Source organism: Amblyomma maculatum, chromosome 9 (genome assembly GCF_055883805.1).
Source record: "Amblyomma maculatum isolate TAMU_Amacu chromosome 9, ASM5588380v1, whole genome shotgun sequence".
Lineage (NCBI taxonomy): Eukaryota > Metazoa > Arthropoda > Arachnida > Ixodida > Ixodidae > Amblyomma > Amblyomma maculatum.
The window spans coordinates 17,045,276-17,065,791 of NC_139352.1; the positions used below are offsets into that span (position 1 = coordinate 17,045,276).

Consider the following 20,516-nt stretch of genomic DNA (forward strand, 5'->3'; position numbering starts at 1 on the left):
TTATTCATTTGTTTGTTTATTTCGCGCATAGGGCTAAATGTTGCACAGAATCGTTTCAGTATTGTGCAAATTAGTGTTGTAAGCATTGCTGGAAGTAGTTAGAGAAATTTTCAAGCACGAACGATACGTCTTGCTGTCTAGACCCCTTCCTAAACGTTATTCTCTTCGGAAAAAGTGTCTGTCGCAGTAAAATCCCCGAAGGGAACGAATCAAACGTAGAACAAGCTAGGTGCAAATAAAAAGAGCATTTAATTTTACTCAGAGGTGGTCAGAGTGGCACCCGCCATTCCATCGAACTAAGCGATCCGAGGACGCTTCCATTCCTGCTCCTCCTCCCACGAGTCCTCCTCATCAGAGTAAGCATCGTAGGTGCCAGTCTGCTCTTCTTCGGGTCGCCGCACTTCGATGTGGCCCAGCAAGCAGGAGATCTTATCCGCACCGGCAGGGAAGAGACGAAGGCCGATCTCGATCAGGGTGGATCCACCCCTCTTGTCCTCTACGTAATAATCCCTGCAGCAAACGTAGGCAGTGAGAGACTGTGATCAAGGCAGCGTTATGCAAGTGAGATGATTTCAATTGCTCCATGAGAGCTATTTTAGCGCAAAATCCCTTTGGACATTCTGTATTGATGTTTAAGCAGCGAATAACATTTCAACGTGAACACACTGCAACAAAATGCAAGCTGAAATGCTCAGGTGAGGACAGGCGCCAGCGCCTTTATCAGCGCCTGCTCCGGAGAGCGCCTGCTGCATTTCACCATTGTAGATGGAGCTACGGTCGAAATGCGAGAGAAGTGTCGGCGCTGAAGGAGGAGAGAGGCGATTGGCGCTACATTTAGTTTATTGAGGGGTTTTAACGGCACAAAAGAATGATGCCACAAAGATGACCAGCATAAGACGCGACCAGTACCCCTTTCCCAAACTATAACCACCACCACCACCACTAAATAAAAGCGCGAGGCGTTTGCTTGGCGTTTGCAAAGAGCCAGAGAGAAGCCACATCCCGGAACCAGTGCTTCGAGTTCGTATCGTAGACAACAGGCTTAATCTGATGATCATCAGGATGCATAACGCAGTACGTATATAATATCAGCGTGCATACACACTGCCATCTTGCCGTTTCTTGCTATGGAAGAAGCAAGTCAACTGGGACCGTCTACACCGTCGGGACGGTCTCGTAGATGACGGGATGAGTTTGATGATCCGGCTGACGTTGACACTAATGCTATGTATTTAGTTACTGGTAGGGATGAGTCGATCTGGCTTAGCAACACAGCATAAAAAAAAGCTTTCGCTTGCGTAACCGCCACAGCCATTTTATTTTTCGACAGAAGCCCAGCCTTCGTTCCTCAAACTTCCGTTTGATACTTAAGCGTGCATGTTCGCGAATCGTGATCGTGGTGGTTTACTTAAAGAAAGTAAAAATCAAGAGGGGAAAAATATTGCTGGCCAAGGACAGGTTCTCGGGCAGCACGTCCTTCCAAGCTATTACTATCTGCTCTTTTCTGGGAAACATTACTGGTTAACCGTCTTAAATGAGGTTGCTCAGGCCTATGCTGCACCACCGAAAACATGTAGGGTGAATTACGCGATCGCACCGTGTACTCACGGTTCCTCACTTGCCGCTTCCTGAAGACATAATAGAGCGGCCGGTGTTAGGAAGTCAGAGCTAAGCCAATGTTTTTGTTTTCAGTTATAGGATTCGAGTTGTCACCATGTACCGTCGCTGCCGTCAGCCGAGGCCTTTGTAAACAGCACTTCCATCAATTTGATATGCTTGGCATATGCTTTCGCGGGAAGAAATCAACCTTGTAGGTTTGGTATCTTGCGCACCTGGTACACCATGTATCTGTTTGATCGCTCAACGCAGCGTCAGGAATGGCCTGGCATTCACGCCTGATCAAGTAGTTATTGTCGTCTAGCTGGGAGACGGTGACTCCAAGAAAAAAGTCCTCCGTCTCTCCAGAGGGAGTCTTGACCTTCAGGACGAGCGCAACGTCTGGACCGGCGAGCTGGGTGTCTCTGAAGACCTTGAAAGCGTAGCTGACGGTAAGCGAACCCAACGGGAAGTCGCAGCCAAACAACCTGCGGACGACCAGATTGGCATGTAGACAAATTCATGAGAACGATTTGTTTCAAACGACTCCGGAGGCGTTCGAACGCACCGTGTAGAGAATAGCCAGCAGGCATGACAGCTCTCAACTCGATATTACTCGTACCCGCAAACTTCAACCATTGCGACCTCTCCACATAATGCTTACGTCTTTGGCGTTGCTGCGTTGACTTTTAATAAAACATTTATCTGTGCGTCATGTGGCTATCTATATACGCTGAATTCAAACGCGAAATCCGTTCACCTAACAACGAATGTTCACGCCACCCTTTTGCGTGGTCGGTAAGAACGTCCCCGGAAGAAAAGGCTCCCGAGGGAGCGGCGCCTAGGAGAAAACATCCCCAAAGCAAAACTTCATACTAAAAATGAACTTTTCCGGATTGTACATGTTTACAGAAACTGCGGAAGGCATGGCAAAAAGCGTGGTTAAAGATCTCACCACAGCATGCCACCTGGTTAGTTTTATACGGTGCGCGGGGCCTCCTTACCCAGCCCATTGAGTACTTATCAAAGTAAGTCTAACTGGCTAAGTGCATTTTCTTATTAGAGACGTTACAATCGACTGGGCGCACTCAAGGTCTTGCGGAACCGGCCGTTACAAAAGTTGTTATTGGAACACCCTTGCGGATATGCCGGTGACGAGGGTCAAATCGGTCCGGTAGAGGTGGTTCAGGGTTTTAGCTGCATTTCCGTTGGTGACGGAGATGATGTAGTACAAAAGAATGCAGGCCGAGCCGTAACCGATTGTTGTTGAAGCGCAGAAAAAATACAGAGGCTCACTTCGCTCCGGCCACTCGGTTTCCGCTGCCATCATTTTTTATTAATATCGACGTAATGCATAAGTTCGATGTTTGGTCAGTTCCAAGCCAACGGGTGAAAGCGCTGTAGCATACACTGCTGCAACTCGGCACGAAATGCATTCTTTGCCGTATAGCGAATGAAGGACTATACAAAACTTGAAAGAAAAAACTTGCTGGAAAGAATAAGTGTGAGCAAATATAAGAATTAACCGAAGACAAAAATTGGCATTATGGTACATTTATTGAACTGGTTTAGGGACATTTTTTCCTACTTCGCAAAGGGGTTTTTTCTGGGGACGTTTATTCCGGGAACATTTTCTCATGGGAGCTTTTTCCGGGGATGTTATTACCCGAACTCCTCCTTTACATCTTTCGTGCCCCGTGGGGCCGAAAAACTAGCAGCACGCTTAAACTTCGTCGTAAGAGTAGACGCTATAGCGCCTTCAATACCTCAGTTTCATTCCGCGAATTTTCAGGCTTTAAGATAATGGTATGCAGAGTTCGGCAAAGTGTTAAATATATTTAGTTTGGTATTTGGGCAGAAAGGCGCAGTATCCGTCTCACTTCTCGGTAAACACCTACACTTACTAGGAGCGGCACAGAATTAGAAGTTACATATGTCATCGGTTCGACACAGAACTGAAATAGTATAACACCATCCTGAACGCTGAACAAGAACCATTGCGCCACTGTTTTGGTACAAAATCAGTCTCATGTTTTTTTCTGGTACGTTTTTTTTTTTTGTTCTTTTTTATTTTGATTAAGGCAACGGCAACGCTTTTTCGAGAGGTTTTAACGAAGTTTAGCCGAATAGGAAGTTCGAAGGCATTTGCGTACAGATGAAAATTGATGGAGCGGACGACGTGCAATGCGCACCACGAGAATGTGTTGTCTGCACGCTAGATGCTCGGCTGCGACGATAGCTACGATTATTCTTCTTCTGGAAACCGCCGTGTTCGAGCGTTATTAGAGAGATTTAGCACACCGTGATCCGCGATCCGCTACTGTGATCCGCCATCGCGCGTTTCATTGCGCACGCCCAGATCACTTTGATGCCGATAGATGGCGCCACATACTTGATGCCGGCACATTGACCTGCCGTATCGGAACCAATTAGCTTGTGCGCCCCGCCCACGAGCGGTAGAAGGTCACGGTGGCGGATCGCGGATCGCGGTATGCTAAATCTCCCTACTACCTTACAACGCTTGCGCTACCGTCTACCGCTACCGCACGGGCGTCAGCACGCATGTGCAGATCACTCTCAGTGCGACAGATGGCGCCACAGATGGCGCCACGCTTCATTCAAAGTCAAATGTAGTCAAATGGCGGTGGTTTCGGCACGCAGGGGCCAATCAGCGCGTAAGCCACTTACGGCACGCGGTAAGCGGTACAGCTGTTAGAAGTACCTATCGTGAGCTTCGTAGGAGCAGTTTCAGCGGCCGTGTCTGGCCGCGGTAACATAGATTAAAGCGGTCTATATGCTTCACGAACTGAAAAATCAGGCATGCTCTCGTAAAGGCTAACTGACAATCGATCCATTCGCACCATTAGTGAAGTTATAAAGAGCTGCGCAAAATATAAGTAACATTTTTGTATAGCCTCCGGGAATTACAAGAAAGCATTTCATACAGTCAGAACCTCAGCAGCTGCACATGCACTTCGAAATCAGGAGTTAGAAAAGCCATATGTTAAAATACTGGAAGATATCTATAGTGGCTATAGAGTCCCAATAGTTCTCCATAAAGTAAAAATATACCAATAAGGAAATGTTTTAGGCAGGAAGAAACAAGTTATCTGATATTATTCTCCGCTTTCTTGCAGAAGGCATTCATATACAGAGATTGGCATTACCTCGCGATAAGAGTCGATACAGAGTACTCTAGGGATCTGCGATTTGCTGATGGCATTGCTTTACTCAGTATCTCAGGGGACGAAATGCAAAGGGTGAGCAATGATTGACAAATGAAACATCACGATGGTTCTAAAAATTATGCACAAAGCTGCACTAATTTTCGTCAGTCTGGGAAGAAAACTGCAGTTCACGATGGCACCGAGACGCTGGAAGTGGCAAGGAAATGCGTCTTCTTAGGATAGTGTGTGACCGCGGATTCGTACCAGGAAAGGGAAAACACTAGAATGAAAATGCAGCCGGAGAGCTTCTTACCAGGATAAATAGGGCAGTACATAATTGTTGTTATCGAAAATGGTTCAGCATGAAATGAAGACATGCACAGCGAACTAGGCATGGAAAGAAAAATGATAGGCGTAACGTTAGGAGACGGGAGTAGAGTCGGTTAGAGAACAACCGACAGTCTAGTCAAAATCAAGAAGGAGAAATTGATATGGACAGAGCAGGTAGTGTGAATGCAAAGATAGTCGATGGTTGCCAAGGGTAACTGAATGGTTTCCAAGAAAATGCAAGCGTAGCAAGCAGTGGCAGATAGTCGAGGGCACGTCATTAGGAAAGTTGCGTGTATTAAGGTAACGGGACCTTACATAGAAACAGGTTTAGTTGCCGAGATAATAGATGACTGGTGTGCAGTGGGTAGTCAGGCTGCTGACAGAACTCCATTTTTAGTAGGGTATACCACGTGACCACAGAGGACGCATATTGAGAATGTCGCTACTCTGTCCAATCGGAGGACATGATTATAGGCAGGCAGGGCATTTTTCGTCACGCACATCTCAATTCTAATGACTTTTAGAGTTGGATGAGTGAATAGCTGAAATTATCACGCCGAAAAGAAGAGGACGAGATTCACTCCGTTGGCAGAATGAAGCGCTAAAGAAGACAGAGTGACTAATAAAAAATTACAAGAGTTCAACGCTGCTGAACCAAGTATTGAGCGAAAGCATCAGCTGCGGGGGACCGAAGGTTCTTCTCTTTTTCTTCTTCCTCAGCCCACAATAAAGCCCCGCTTTAACCGAGCCGTATGAACGCACCTTAGTGGCCTATAGGGGGTAACGTGAATTCCAGGGTCCTAGCAGGCTGATTCTGACTCGTATGGCTGACGGCATGAGCCAGGGCCCGATTTATCCAACTGTATGACGTCACTCCGTCTGTAGCGCTCCTCACGGAAGGAGCGGGAGTTAGGCCGCCGTTGGTGTGCACCGCCTCGCATGGCTGACGGCGCGCGTTGGGCCCCCGGTTTTTGCAGCAGATGGCATGACGTCACACCAAGGGTGAAGCTAAAGGTCAATGGTATGCACCGCCCCGCTATGCTGAAGGCTTGAAAGTGCAAGTAGTATTGCTTTCGCAATAAAACAGAAATGAGGACAGGCTGCAGTGGGTCCCTGTTTAGCGCTTCAAGCATTTACGGAAGAGTTGTACCTGAAGTAAGGCTCCTCGTCGGCGTGCTGCTCTTTTGCCTTGAACAGCAGGCGAATGCAGCTGCCCCCGTCATACGCGTCATCCATGTGCACAGTTGCCGAGCCGCAGGTGTTGCACAGTGTGTTCCCCTGATCGCGGGGCTGCAGCTGCTGCTTGGACAGGTTGAACCACGGCTTATTGGACAGCTTCTGAGTTGATGCAGAGGGGACAAACTTAATACACATCTAGTGCCCCACACCACTCAAACCCGGCGGTCCACATCGTGAACTATAGCGTTTACAGCACGAAAATTGACGAAACCACACCAAACAAGAAAAGAGCGGCAGCGCATTTTGTTTCAGCTTTGTTTCCGTATAATCCTTTCCGCTGGTCGTCATTCTCTCGTTACCAATACCTCCCTCTATGGATTTCGACCAAATGCACTGCAAAATGAAACTAGTGAATTTAGAGTTCCTTATTTATTAGCTAGCTGTAAAACAATAAGGCTATACCGCTATCTGAAAGCTCTGCAGAGCACGAATGTGCGTTTGTGACAGCAAAATATTTTGTTTAGTTTCAAAATAGAACTTTAAATTATTGTGCTCTTAACGACTTTCATGAGTCGCTTATATTTCTTTACTCATATAATTGATGAAATATCACACGTTCTGGGATTCTATTATCTTCCTGCCAGTATCCTGCATCCTTGAAAGAAGTAAAAAAGGGGCCACTAAGACCCTAAATACGCAGCCAATGAAAGCTAGCGCAAATTTTTCTACACTGCTAACGCTCACAGGGCGTCATAACGCATATTCCGCGTGGCGTTGTTTTTAGAAGTGTCGTTTTCATCCTCAATTCAAGTCACCTGACAAGTGGAAATGGCGGAACCGAAAGTGACGGTACGCATTTACTTCACTCGGCTCTGATGTTTCCACCAATCAGACGAGGGCAAAAATGGCGAAAGCGACAAAAACTCGAAATATGGGACCTAGGCTAATACAAAAAAAAAAAAAAAGTATGAATGACACCTACAGCGCCCGCCGAGAATAGTTTTTTTCCCACGCCCTGGCAGAAACTGGTGCAGAGCGGTAACGCAGTCAGGCGCCATTCGGGACAGATTTTGTCTGGGAAGTCCCACAGCCTGCGCATGAGAGGTGATGCGACATGAGCTCGAAACAGGTAAAATGCCAGCGCCGACTTAGGCATGCCGTTAGACTAATTACTCTATTGCGATGTCCTGAAAAACGAATCATGACGTTGGCTAGGGTTGGACAGTGGACGTTAAAAAGTAACTTCTCTAGAACTTGTGGGAAATATTTTAATCCCTTTATGGCTTGCAGTTATGCCTTAGATTCCGACAATAGCAGTCGTAATAATTGTGTGTTAGAAGCTGTGCGACGTTCGGTGACGTTCGTGTAGCGGCGCCTGCGTTTAATATCATCCCCTCTTATGTAATTGCGTTTACTCATTTTGTGGCGTGATAAATGATGACGATCTTTCCCTCTTCCGAATCTCACCGGAAGACCAATCGCTAGATTGTTTCCTAAGATACATGATCATGCCACTTTTCGACATAATTTCCGTTCGCAAAAGAGTACGTTTACTACAGCGTCGGTCATATCAGTATGACGGGAATTGTCAAACTCAATGCCAAAACTTTTCGAACGATGTCACCCGGTCACCTGCTGACTGGAACTATACCTTGTACCCGTTCTCGCAGCCACTGAAGGAAGCATTTTTGCCACACATTAACGTTTCATGTATTTTGGTGTCATTTTACTCACTTTGTGAGAACCGTCGCCAAATTAAGTATACTCCCTTCAGTAATGCATGGGTTTTGTAGTAGGTAAACTAAACACCTTTGCCAGTGTTTCCATTTCCTCGCGCCCTTCGACATCGTGTACGTAGCGTGATTTTGGCGATGTTGTGCTCGCGCGTGTTGTTTCAGCCCTTTTCGTTGTCAAAATCCATTTCCAGCAAAGATGGGACATTAGCCAAAGTGACGGCACCTACAGAAAATGACTTTCAGTATTTCCTTATCCTCTATGTCATCTGTGCAGCGTGGTTAATTCGTGAACGTGTCGGCGGGAGACAATCTTTGATAACTTGATGACATCATTTCGAATGGCTCCAAACATGAAACAGTCACGCCTTTCGCCCTGAACACATGAAAGCATGAAAGGCGGTTCGTGTAGCAAACTTTCAAAAACAAACTATTTTTCGAAACATTTAGTGACGTTCTGTAAGAAAAACTTCCGGTATTCTGGAGCATGCGGAACCGTTTCAAGAGCCTAAGTGCAAGCTACTTCACGGTGCATTGCGGCAGAGCATTTATGGTGCCTTAGTGCACGTACCAGCACTCACCTATACTGGTTCTTTAAGAAATTCTTCGTCAGACTCCTGTCGTACACGCGACCGGCCCCAAAAATGGCTGTCGACAAGCCGTAAGTGCGGATCATCTCGACTGTCTGCAAAAGAACAGCCAAAAACCGCTACCGTGAAAGAGAACTTCTCCGAAGTTAGCGCATCATCGAATTCGTTACCAATAGGTCTGATATATCGTTGCAGGAGCTCCGAGCAGTGCTAAGGGGGTGAGAGGGTTAGCGACGCTTGCTTACAGCTAGAATCAATATGAAAGGGAACACGGGAGCGCGTGTTCCCTTTCATATTGATGAAAGGGAACGCTTTCAAATGCGCTCCACGCTTTCAAATGCGCTGCCACCGACAGCTGATAAGAATCAGTGGTAAAGACGCACCCAAGGTAAGCTTAGTCGGCCGCTCTTTCCGAGCATCCCTAGGTGCTACCCATTCTCGTCTTGTGTTGGTGGCAGCGCTTTGCAAAGCGCGGAGGCCACGCGCTCCCATGTTCCCTTTCATTTTGCTTCTAGCTGTACATTAGTGAGAAAAGAAATATGCAATATTTCAGCTTCTCACATTTAACTATTTTTACTGCACCGACAAATTTCGAATAAGCTGAGAGTGCAGTGAATTGAAGAGAGTGCGACTTCCTACAAAACAGCAAATGATATTTATCACCATACTAAGCAACAATTTTTTACCATACCAAATATATTGAAGGACTTCTGCACTCTGTGAAACTATCCACAGTAATGAGCGTTTTCTGTTTCTTTTTAAAAATGAAGTACCAGTTTTAATTATCACTTTCGCCTTCATAAAATTAGTGAAATGTGATTAAAACTGAAGTTTACGCTGCAGCATCGTCTTATATCATTGGATAGCTTTTGTCGAGTTTGGTTGCCGCGGACCAATTAGCAGGTCTTAATCATTACCCTTAATTAGTTAACTCTGATTAAAAACTGAACAACCAGCTATATATTAAAGTAATATATAATTGGATATCTTATGTTGAGTATAACTACACTGGACTAATTGCAGGTCTTATTTAAAAACTTTAATTAGTTAACTGTGATTAGAGCTTAACTTTAGGCTACAACATCACTTCTTATGTCGTTGGCAAGGTTCCGGCGAATAAAATCCAAAATCAAGCGCTAAACCACACAAAAACCATGCAAAACCGATCGTGTTACCTGAGCTAACGCTAATCTAATTCGGTTCAAAAAACGCGCAGGAGAAGCGAAACAGTTGCATTTGATAAGGGAGTAATTACATATTTACATCCACCCAAGTGCAGCTATACGGCTACAAAGGAAGACTAGACAGCTTTCTCAGAAATTTTGTAGTTATAGAAAGCTGAGAAAGCTGTACAGCTTTCTTTTGTAGCCGTATGGCTGCGCTTAGGTGGATGTCAATATGCAATTACTCCATTATTAGAAGTCTACTCCACCTTGGGGGTTTCCCCTAAATATTTGACCAACACCATTCCCACTCCGAGTTATAGATCATTTCGCTCTCTAAATTTCTCTAAATTAAGATGCGTTGAATCTCATTCAACGCATCAATAAAACTGTGGAAAAGGTTTTGTCCTTAGTTTTTCATCCTTAATACGTGAAAGTAAGATTTTATTTGGGTTGGCCACCCCTCCAATAAGTTTATTTATTTGGTCATTATCAGGGTCATCGGCGCAGCACTGATGAAGTGGTAATTATTTATACAAAACCAAAAATTAAGCACTTTAACATAGGTGAAGAATAGCAGATCTGAATGCTTCAGGTTTAGGAATGGGGACTATGCAGGCAGGCAAGTGGCTCACATAAAGGTTTATCTCGTGTGTGTATGAAGAAGGGGTGGGGGGGGGGGGGGGGGGGGAGCTATGTACAAATGATGTTTTTGAAACGAAGACGTCATAAAATTGCTTCACTGAAGCGCTCTTCATTACGACACGATTTATACTCTTGAATTATTGCCTCAGTTCATTATCTCGTGAAGCCTGCAGTATCGCTTTTTGTCTTCTTTGTAGCAATTTTTTGGTGTCGTTATGCGGCGTATGTATACTTTATCTATTGTAACGTTTCCAGCGCCTGCGACACATGCACAAGTTATCTCGCTGCCGCTGATTTCTGTATTGGCTTAGCACACAGCCGAATTAATTCACACGTCTGCGTCTTTTGGTTCTTAACTTGTATTCTAAGGGCTCTATGGCGTTTCTTGGGGTATAACTGTGTGATTAGGATGAGTACATCGGTGTGGATGACTCTTTTCTCAGCATTCCCCTTTATTATTTCTTCTACGGATACTGCGATTGCGTAACACTCTGCCGTGAAACCAAGGTCGTTATTGTTAATTTGCATTGTTTAAAAGTGCCGTTACCTCCCTGACATCGAATCATCTGATTGGCGGTAACGCGTGAACGGGAAGTTGTGTAATGACATCCGGTTCTGGTGTTTCCACCCATCAGATGACTCGAGATCAGTGCGATAACAACACTTCTGGAACCGACACACACTCGAAATACGGACCCTGATGCGCACTGAGAACTTAACCCCATATTTTCTCCCATTGGTCGTATAGCAATTCCAAAGTAAAGTGCTCTTTTGGAACGATCTGCATAAAATGCTCCGAGGTACAATGATTTCATAAATAACACCAATGTATTTATATTATGATGTGAAGGGGCTTACTTAGAAATTTGAGTTCATCGTCATCATCAGCATCAGCCTGACTATACCCACTGCAGGGCGAAGGCATCTCCCATATTTCTCCAATTAACCCGGTTCTGTGCTAGCTGCATCCACATGACCCCTGCGAACTTCTTAACCTCATCCGCCCACCTAGCTTTCTGCCGCCCCCTGCTACGCTTTCCTTCCCTTGGAATCCAGTTTCTTACCCTAAGCGACTATCGGTTACCCTCTCTTGGGTTGGGAAATTTGGGTTGCTTGCGCTTAAAGGTGATTCGGCTTCATCATTGTTAAGGTACACTTTTTATGATAGGCTCTATGATGAAACGGCAGGCTCTATCAAAAACAGTGTACGACCGCAGTGCCACAATACTTGAACAAAAAATATTCATAATTTGACGGAATGAAAAAGGCCGAGATTGTGTTCGAGACGCATGCTCATGCTGGCGTCGATTCATGATTTGGGCTTAATAATTGCACTACCGTTACTAGGTGAACCTAAGCTTTTGACAAAAAGTATTTAGGTCAGAGAGTTAGCTTCTGAGTCGTGTTGGACAGTGGCTCGCCTTAAAGGCGACAAGTCTGCGGATGTTAAATTAACTGGCAACCTCACTCTTCTGGTCATCTCGCCCGAAAAAAACCTTTTACCAGAAAATGCACATAAAATTGGACAAAAATATAAGCACGGTAGTGGTATAACCCTCTAACGCGGGAGTGTATATACAACCTCGTCCAAAATCCCTGAGACCAATTAGTTTGTATTTCGTGCTTGAAGTGGGACAAATATAGTTTGCGTGAGGATTCAAACACCTGAAGGTTGAAAAGAAAACTCATGACCACACAGTTCTATCGCAGACTCCGTGGCTTGAATTTTGAGCTAGCTTATATAAGCTCTAAGCGACTCAACTGAGCAATGAAAAGGCTAAAAGCGCTATTTGCGGGAAGTGGTGTCGCCGAGAGGATTTGCAGCAGGCATATACCATTCAGCACCAGTAATGGATAACGCTTATCGTACCTCGGACAATCCGTAGCCACTCGCATAGAACATGTTTGCCTTGAACATATCGACGCCCGCATAGACATCGGCCCTGCGGTCGCCTGCGAGCTGAGCCGACCTCCGGAGCTCTTTTTTGGCCCATCGGAGGTGGAGGAAGATGCCATCGCAGAGTTCAAAGAATCCCACATTTTTCTTGTTCAGCTCGTTGTGGGGAATCATCTTTCCGCGCGCGTCAACGCCGTCGTACCAGATTACAAGCGAACCGGGTACAGTGCTGTGGGTCTCCATCTTGATGGCCTTAAGGAGGTCCTTGATGAAAGGCACGCAGCCGGCATCCTGAGAATGGGTAACGAAATAGTTATGAAAACCTCAATAAAGTGTGTAACTAATATGTACACTTTAGTTATTGATATGTGCACTCTAGTTATTCCGCGCTTTCCTGAACCATGTATATGAACTACGTTGTTTGTGTACAAACAAACCACCGAAGATCCGGCGTTTTGTGTATGTACAAACTTCCGAAAGTAAATCCTCCACCAACGACGACGAATGGTAATGACGCAACCATTACAACGACGCTCTATACCAGGTTACCCTATGATGAAGCGACCAAACGTCAAATAGACACCGCCCCCCAGCAAAATGACACCGATGGGCTCCAGTTGCAAAGTAAACACACGGTGAAGCTGAGATCGGACACCGAAGCCTATATTTCGATGACCTCTGAGCACGCATGGTGCTAACGCCGCCGCCGCCGAGTTCAATCTTTTACAGGAACAATTGTAAGCTCAATAAAGGGTTTATTCCAGTGCTATATATGTCTGTTCGTCTGTTGCCTTCGGCATTGTCACTGCAATGTCACATTATTAACTGCTCCGTGGCCCAAGAATTTTAGCACGCAAAAATATCCATTGATGGGCACTGCGTTCAATAAACAATGTCTAGATTTGCACTGGTCAGTTATCCACAAAACCTCGATGAACATGGACCAGTGATAAATACGCAACAAGGGCATCATTGCTGTAACACCAGCAACAAAATCATTTGCAACAGCAGAAACGAAAACGCTCGTCTAGCCGATCAGTCATGATTGCAGTTCAGCTTCCGATGCATCGATATTACCACCGACATAGATGTGAGTGAGCAAACTCAATAAATAAGGAGCTAGTGAAAGTAGTCAGAGATTTCTCTTTCGCTCGCTCTCTCTCTCGCACACACACAAAAGAACGCACAGAATGCGCCGTCTAAAATAGACTCTTCGTTATCTTTTAAAAGCTGTTCTTTCTTTCGGAATACGTAATAAAGGTAGCATAAAGCTCTACAATCTACAGAACTATTTTCTTCTGTACCGCTCAAAGTCAGTAATTAGAGTTGTTTTCTAAACTACAGGAGCAATCTAACTGCTCCTTAATTGGCATACAAAGGCATCACCACTGACAGAAGTTTATTGCATGCAGCTTGCAGTGTCAAATAACGCAAATGACTGCTCACCGCGAAGTAAGCTTCGATACGCTATAGGCAGTGCGTAAGCAATCCAGCGACACCTTACTCGTCATATTTGCACTGATTGCAATACCACATCAGGACATATTCGATTTGGGTGCTGTCTGCGGACAGTTTACGACCTATACGTCTACACCGAATGCAAATAGCGTGGAGGTTGTGAGTAATTGACACTAACCACTCTGCATCGAATGCTGACTAGCCATCCGTCGAACCTCCAAAGCGAAGCAACTTGCGCCAACTTTTTTGCAACTTGCTGAAGTAGACCGGAATTTCTGATGGTTTCGATGATATTCTGACCCTTGGCTGAATCCAGCATGAAGGTTCCTGAAATGGCAAAAACAGTAAGATTCGCTATCGCGCAGCTAATACTGATCGAGAAACTGCATCCGGTTGTCATACATTTCATCTAGATTGTTGTGCCTTATTCTCAACGTTGCTAATTCTTCCTCAATTTATAAGGTTGACGGAAGGTGTTTGCTGAAGCGGGCTTAAACTTAGCTAGTTCCGATGTTAAGAGGAAGTTAGCAATACATTTTTACGGCGCGTTCAAGAGCCTATTACTGCAATATTTGTGTGATGTTTAAGAAGGCAATACTAGAAATTTCATTAATTTTCTTTTTACAAATTACTAGTTGAAATTTATTAAAACAACGCAGGATCAGGTCTTTGTCATCCAAACATCTGAATTTAAATTAGAATGTCAGCAAAAACTCACTCATCAAATCTTAATCAGAAATGAAGTGAACAGTTTTTACCATCAATACGTCAGACGAGTGTGATGTCCAAATTCACTGAATATATCGTTTGTAGATATCAGCTTTTCAATTTGATAAGAAGTTCTGCCAATTTGAAAAAGCTGACTAGCCATCCAATGGCGAGACACGACAGCAGTGTTCACAGACGTGGCACTAGCGAAACGTGATAGTGCTCACCATCGTCATCATGATCGTGCCTACTGCACAACAAAGGGCTCTCTTAAATATCTCCAAATAACCGAGGAATATGTCAACTGCAGCCAAATGATATCCACAAACTTCACCTAATTAGTGTCACCCCCGCCAAGGTTGTAATTCAGTTCGCCAACCTTGACGGCCATCGCTCACCGTGCTTTCTTCCTCATTAGATGCCCTGCTTTCCCCCTTCCCCCCCCCCTTTACACATACGCTTTATTCTGTCTAGAATATCATGGACTCGCATCCGTGTTTTGACGCACTCTGCTCTCTCACTGCTTATAACGTTACACGTATCTTATTCATATCCATGGATGACTGCGTTGTCTCTGATACATCTGCGACCTGACTGTGTTCAGTGCGCCAAACAGTAGTCGCAGTACACTAAGTATCGTTCTTATATATAGTCTCCCGCGCGTACATCATCCGGCAATGATTGCGCTCCGGTCAGTTATGTTTTTCTTGATATTTATTTATATCTAGGTAGATTATCAGGCTGATGGCTGTATATGTTGATCTGTGTTTCAGCATCATCCCGGGATAGCTACAGAGAACCACTGCACCTGGTCTTTTCCACACTGAAAGCCTGCACATTTGCGTTACTTTCAGTTTGCCCCAGCGTCATTGCGCATGGTTGGGCCACAATGACAACAGCGCCGACTGCGGCAGCATTCACAAGTTCCACATTTGATGACACTGCTGTCACCAAGCGCGAAAAGATATTCCCGTCTCCTTTTTTTTTCTTCATTTCACGGGTTCTATTTTAAATGCATGAATGCTAATCTGGCTATTCCCCATATCGAGATTTTTAAAAATTGGCTGTGGCTTAGCTTGGTTAAGCCTGGTAATTGCGAAGCAATACGTGGGTTCTGAAAGATTTCTCTCGTGTTTTCTTCAAACGTTCCTCTCGTTGCTCGGGTGTTTCTTCAGCATGCCGTTTTCCTCGCTTTTCATTCTGCCTCTCTCGATACGCACGTTCCTTCTCGAGTCTCTGCTGTCGCTGTTCCGAAGTTTTTTGGGCACGTCGCTCCCGTTTGGCTGCGTTCCGGCTACAGTGAACTAGAATATAGATCACTGTAGTTCCGGCGTTCCGAACTAGTAGTGCTGGAACGAGTTGCACATTCCACACTGTCAGCAAAACTTATAACTTCCCCACTTGCTTCTGCCGTTGATTCTGCTGCCGAAGACGCTGAGCGTTTTTTTCGCCTGGCTGCATCTTGAGCTCGTCGCTTGGAAAGCCGTTCTTCTCGTTCTTATTCTGTCTCCGTAGCCCGCTGATGCTTTCTCTTTGCAACCTGCCGAAGCGTATAGGCTGGAGGCGGCATCTCGTGGGCTGGACGAGAAGAGCGGGAGTCAGGCCGCGGCCGTGGCTATGCACCGCGAAAGGTGACGGCGTGAGATGGGGCCCCGTTTTTAAGCGAGGCTATGCGGCCGCGGCATAGCACGGGCTGAGATGATAGCTAAAGTAGTATTGCTTCGCAATAAAACTCACAGACGCCACCACCGTAAGACGCTGTACAATGCGGCGCTGAAATATCGTCGAAAGCGCAGTAGCTGCATCGCGAAAGCTTTTTGTCGCTATGTACCGGAAGCGACGAGTACGAAACGCCGGATTCAAGAAGCACGCCGCTCTTACCAGCTCACGAGTCAAACAAACAGGCCTTTAAGTTGTTGGGGCTCGCTCGTATACCTTCCACTCCATAACTACAGAAAGCTTTTACGGAGTATAGCAATAACTGTTTTCAGTTTATCTACTCAAAAGAGCAAAATATTATAGTCGGAGACAGCTCGTCTGCTGTAACTATAGTGTACTAGAGTAGCTGTAACCTCCACACAGAATTCTTCCATGACAGTAACTAGTTTGCTCCTAAAGCGTTTCCAGTTATCTAAGTAAAGAGGTAGACATCTGACCAAATTATGTAAGTCCAAAGAATTTGATACCTCTTGGTTGTTTGGTATGATTAAATATCAAATAGTGATAAATATCAAATAATAATAATATATATATATATATATATATATATATATATATATATATATATATATATATATATATATATATCGACATAAATATGTTTTAAGTTTTTCAGTGTGACACTTACTACTACGTTTAATCAGATGCCTTGAAAACATGTGTGTGTGTGTGTGTGTGTGTGTGTGTGTGTGTGTGTGTGTGTGTGTGTGTGTGTGTGTGTGTGTGTGTGTGTGTGTGTGTGTGTGTGTGTGTGTGTGTGTGTGTGTGTGTGTGTGTGTGTGTGTGTGTGTGTGTGTGTGTGTGTGTGTGTGTGTGTGTGTGTGTGTGTGTGTGTGTGTGTGTGTGTGTGTGTGTGTGTGTGTGTGTGTGTGTGTGTGTGTGTGTGTGTGTGTGTGTGTGTGTGTGTGTGTGTGTGTGTGTGTGTGTGTGTGTGTGTGTGTGTGTGTGTGTGTGTGTGTGTGTGTGTGTGTGTGTGTGTGTGTGTGTGTGTGTGTGTGTGTGTGTGTGTGTGTGTGTGTGTGTGTGTGTGTGTGTGTGTGTGTGTGTGTGTGTGTGTGTGTGTGTGTGTGTGTGTGTGTGTGTGTGTGTGTGTGTGTGTGTGTGTGTGTGTGTGTGTGTGTGTGTGTGTGTGTGCGCGCGTGCGCGCGTGCGTGCGTGCGTGCTTCTTTTTAGTTGCATACTATTATGAAAATGCGACGACCTGCGCTATATATCTGTCAGCAACATGGATCAAGCTGCTTAAACACAGTGCTCGCGAGTTCATGTTTAAGCATTCGCTACAGTAAGGTGGGACAGCTGCACCACGGCCGCACATTGGAAGCGCCACGTTTTTGGCTGCACACACATCGACCACTGTAGGCCTCTTTGCCTACGCGGTTTTGGCAATCGTTCTGCAACCAATAGTTGCTGCCTTTGTACACTAAAGAGTGACCACTAAAATTTCAGGCTAAGTAACAGCCCATTTTTCATGGAAGATCGGAGGGCGCTGACACTGCTCACCCAAGACCCGGACGCCGTGCCTGTGGGCAGCCGAGATCCAACCGGGGGGCGGGATGGTGACCAGGTTGTACGTGTAGTAAACGAACGTGTTGATTTTCTGCCACTCGTGGAAGCGATATGCGTCGGTATCATCGCAGCCGTGGATGAACCTACAGAGTCATGATGTTAGAGACAAGAATACAGCCGATTGAGCACAGCTACAGTAAACCTCCAGTACATGTCGGTAAGGCACGACCGCTGTTTTTTATTGCAGTTATAGCTACACGGGCAAGACATTCTATTAACGTACGCAGATAGTATCGTGAAATATTTTGTGCACATCCTGTCAATACCTTTCAAGACATGGGGCATAGCGAGCTTTACATTGCCACCTGGCGGTAGCAACACCAGATACAATGCACGATGAAGCTAGTTGGTGCACATGGTACAGAAAAAATGTTCATTGGCTGACTTCTGCTCACGATGTACTGAATAATCCGGCGGCGGTGATAACTAGATGGGCTGTGGTTGATGGACAGAAGCGCAGCATTTGTGGACAGTGCTAGGTTTAAAGTTGACAGTAAATTTTGAGACCAGGCGGGAGAAGCCCGTACGATTGTCCCAAACGACGAATAGAATTTGTTGCACGTATATTCATTAAATCGACATATGTCTAGTAACATTTATCGACACAAACAAAGAGATGCACAGGCAAGGCTCAGCATGACGAAACAAGCACTACTGAATTTTAGGCAATGTGGCCTTGACATATTTGGTTTGAAGGTTCATAAAAATTTTAAGTGAAAACATTAACGATGTCATGAAAGTCGAACATCTGTCGACACCTGCCTGAAACCTCAGCGTGGAATGTGTATGCATTTCAGCACACGCAAACAGTTCGGATAAGAGTGGCGGTAGGAGTAGCAGTAGATGATTTGGTACATGTATACAAATGATGAGTACGGACAACAATTGCTTATGACAGTATGACTAAGCTTAACACGACAAACTAACAATGAACAAGCAAGACTAAGCAAAAACAGATGGCGAAGGATGAGTCAGCAAATTAAAGACGACCAAGAATGATATATTTAAAAAAAAAAAGAGCAGACTGAAGTCAGAATCACACATGGCAACATAGATGAGCTCCTTAAGTAGCTAGAGTGAACAATGTCTTCATGCTAGCTGTGCAAATATGCACATAACCAAGTCAGCTGGAAATTGAGGGACACATTATCGTGCAGCTGTCCCTTGCTATCCCACCGCGCAAGCTCGCAGCACTTGGGTGGTAAAGTCGGGCTAGATGGCGCCGCTTTTCAGAAAGAATATGAAATGGGTTACAAGATTGAGGATGCTCTCTCTCTCTCTCTCTCTCTCTCTCTCTCTCTCTCTCTCTCTCTCTCTCTCTCTCTCTCTCATGACAACACATAAAACGGATGTTAGAAGAGCTTGCTTGTAGAGCGAAAACGTAGATGAATTTCCCTCTTCAGTATCCTACAATGTTAGCCGGTACCCGAAGAATGTTGCCCTCACAAACTTTTCTTGAGATGTACAAACTCCTGTTTTCGTCTAAGTACTGCAACTTGGCGCACATCTTTTCAGCAGCTTGACCGTGATGAAGAGCGGCGATTTTTTTTCTGTACGTCCTGAATTAGTGTAATGCTGTTAATGAGAATTTCCCTGCGCAGGCCATTTTGTTTATAGTGATTCCTAGAAAAGTGAAGTCGACTCAAAATCAGGCGAATCAACTTCACTTTTCTAGAGGCACCCACAGACATGTCGCAGCCGTCGCCTCAAGCTTCCAACATCTCGCGCATAGCATCAGGCAGCTGATCCAGAATATAGGCTTATTTGTAACATTGCGCAACGCTACCGGTCCTCTGAATACGTTCAAGTTTTAAGTGATATTCGCGTTTTGTTTACCGAGCGTAAACCCTCGCCCAAAGGCACCGTAGCTTGGGAAATGCGTCACGTCCTTTCTCTGTATTATTCTCCTCTCCGGAAATGCGCTGCCCATTGTATGGACACACTGTCTCATCATCCAGCGAACAACGTTCAGTGCGGGAAAAAGATATCTCCCATTTCCCATTATCCCCTTTGCAAGGAATTTATTGTTTTCTTAGAATATCATCCTTTACCTTCCTTTTCCTGCTCAAGCCCCTTTCTTAATCTCGACATCATCTCTGATGTCATGAATTCGCTTTTGTTTCTTAATCCTCTCTGAAACATTTCTCTCTTCGTACCCGCAGTCCGTGCGTATGTATACATTAGAACCAACAGAGCCACCCCGTGTACCCACCTGTCCGCATGGTAACCGCCCTTCGCTTCGTGGCAGAAGAGGACCTTGGGGTCATTCGGTGCCCCTCGCTTGACAGCTTCATTAAGGGGCTCAAGGGCACACAGCAGCTGCTTCTTGTAAGCGAGCAGCTCGTCCAGAGTCTTGAGTGGACGCACCTCCTGGTCGGGCAACCGGGAAGGTGGTGGAGGACTGGACTTCCGCGAACCCACGGCGCTCATGGCTGGTGGTCTCCACGACACTTACTACGTGGTGCAGGAGTACAGGTGGCGGTGCCCCCGGCGCTCCTCCGGGTCGGAAATCTTGTGACACACGGGCGCCTGAAAGCGGAAAGGCTTGATCAGCCTTTGCTTCTTTCTCCTCTTCTGATAGGCATAATGAACTGAAAAAAAAAAAAAAAAACTAATTGTGGTTTAACTCTGGTTAAACGATAGCAACGGCGGAAGCTTCTTTTGCCTGCTACATTATACCCCTATCACGCCCTATTAGTGTAAGGTGCTATATTATTGGGGACACTTAAACTCATTCTTTAAGAGTATCAGGCGAGAGCGTAAGT

At 45.4% G+C, this 20,516-nt stretch overlaps 1 protein-coding gene across 1 annotated transcript; it reads right to left on the minus strand.

Moving 5' to 3' along the window:
- Window positions 1–296: 296 nt before the first annotated feature.
- LOC146178438 (cytosolic endo-beta-N-acetylglucosaminidase-like) lies at window positions 297–20,181 on the minus strand. The gene is made up of 9 exons (XM_084579972.1): window positions 19,964–20,181; window positions 17,686–17,834; window positions 13,937–14,085; window positions 12,274–12,591; window positions 8,587–8,690; window positions 7,255–7,363; window positions 6,244–6,431; window positions 1,866–2,084; window positions 297–510 (listed from the first exon to the last, which is right to left on the minus strand). The coding sequence occupies exons 1-9, from the start codon at window positions 20,179–20,181 to the stop codon at window positions 297–299; spliced, it is 1,668 nt and encodes a 555-aa protein (XP_084436098.1).
- Between the last annotated feature and the right edge of the window lie 335 nt (window positions 20,182–20,516).

Coding starts and splice junctions, on each gene's coding strand:
- LOC146178438 (XM_084579972.1), bottom strand. CDS start 20,181: ATGAGCGCCGTGGGTTCGCGGAAGTCCAGTCCTCCACCACCTTCCCGG. Junction 8,691..12,273: donor GTGGCTACGGATTGTCCGAG/GTACGATAAGCG, acceptor GTTCTTTTGCAG/ACAGTCGAGATGATCCGCAC. Junction 2,085..6,243: donor GACGAGGAGCCTTACTTCAG/GTACAACTCTTC, acceptor GGTCGTCCGCAG/GTTGTTTGGCTGCGACTTCC.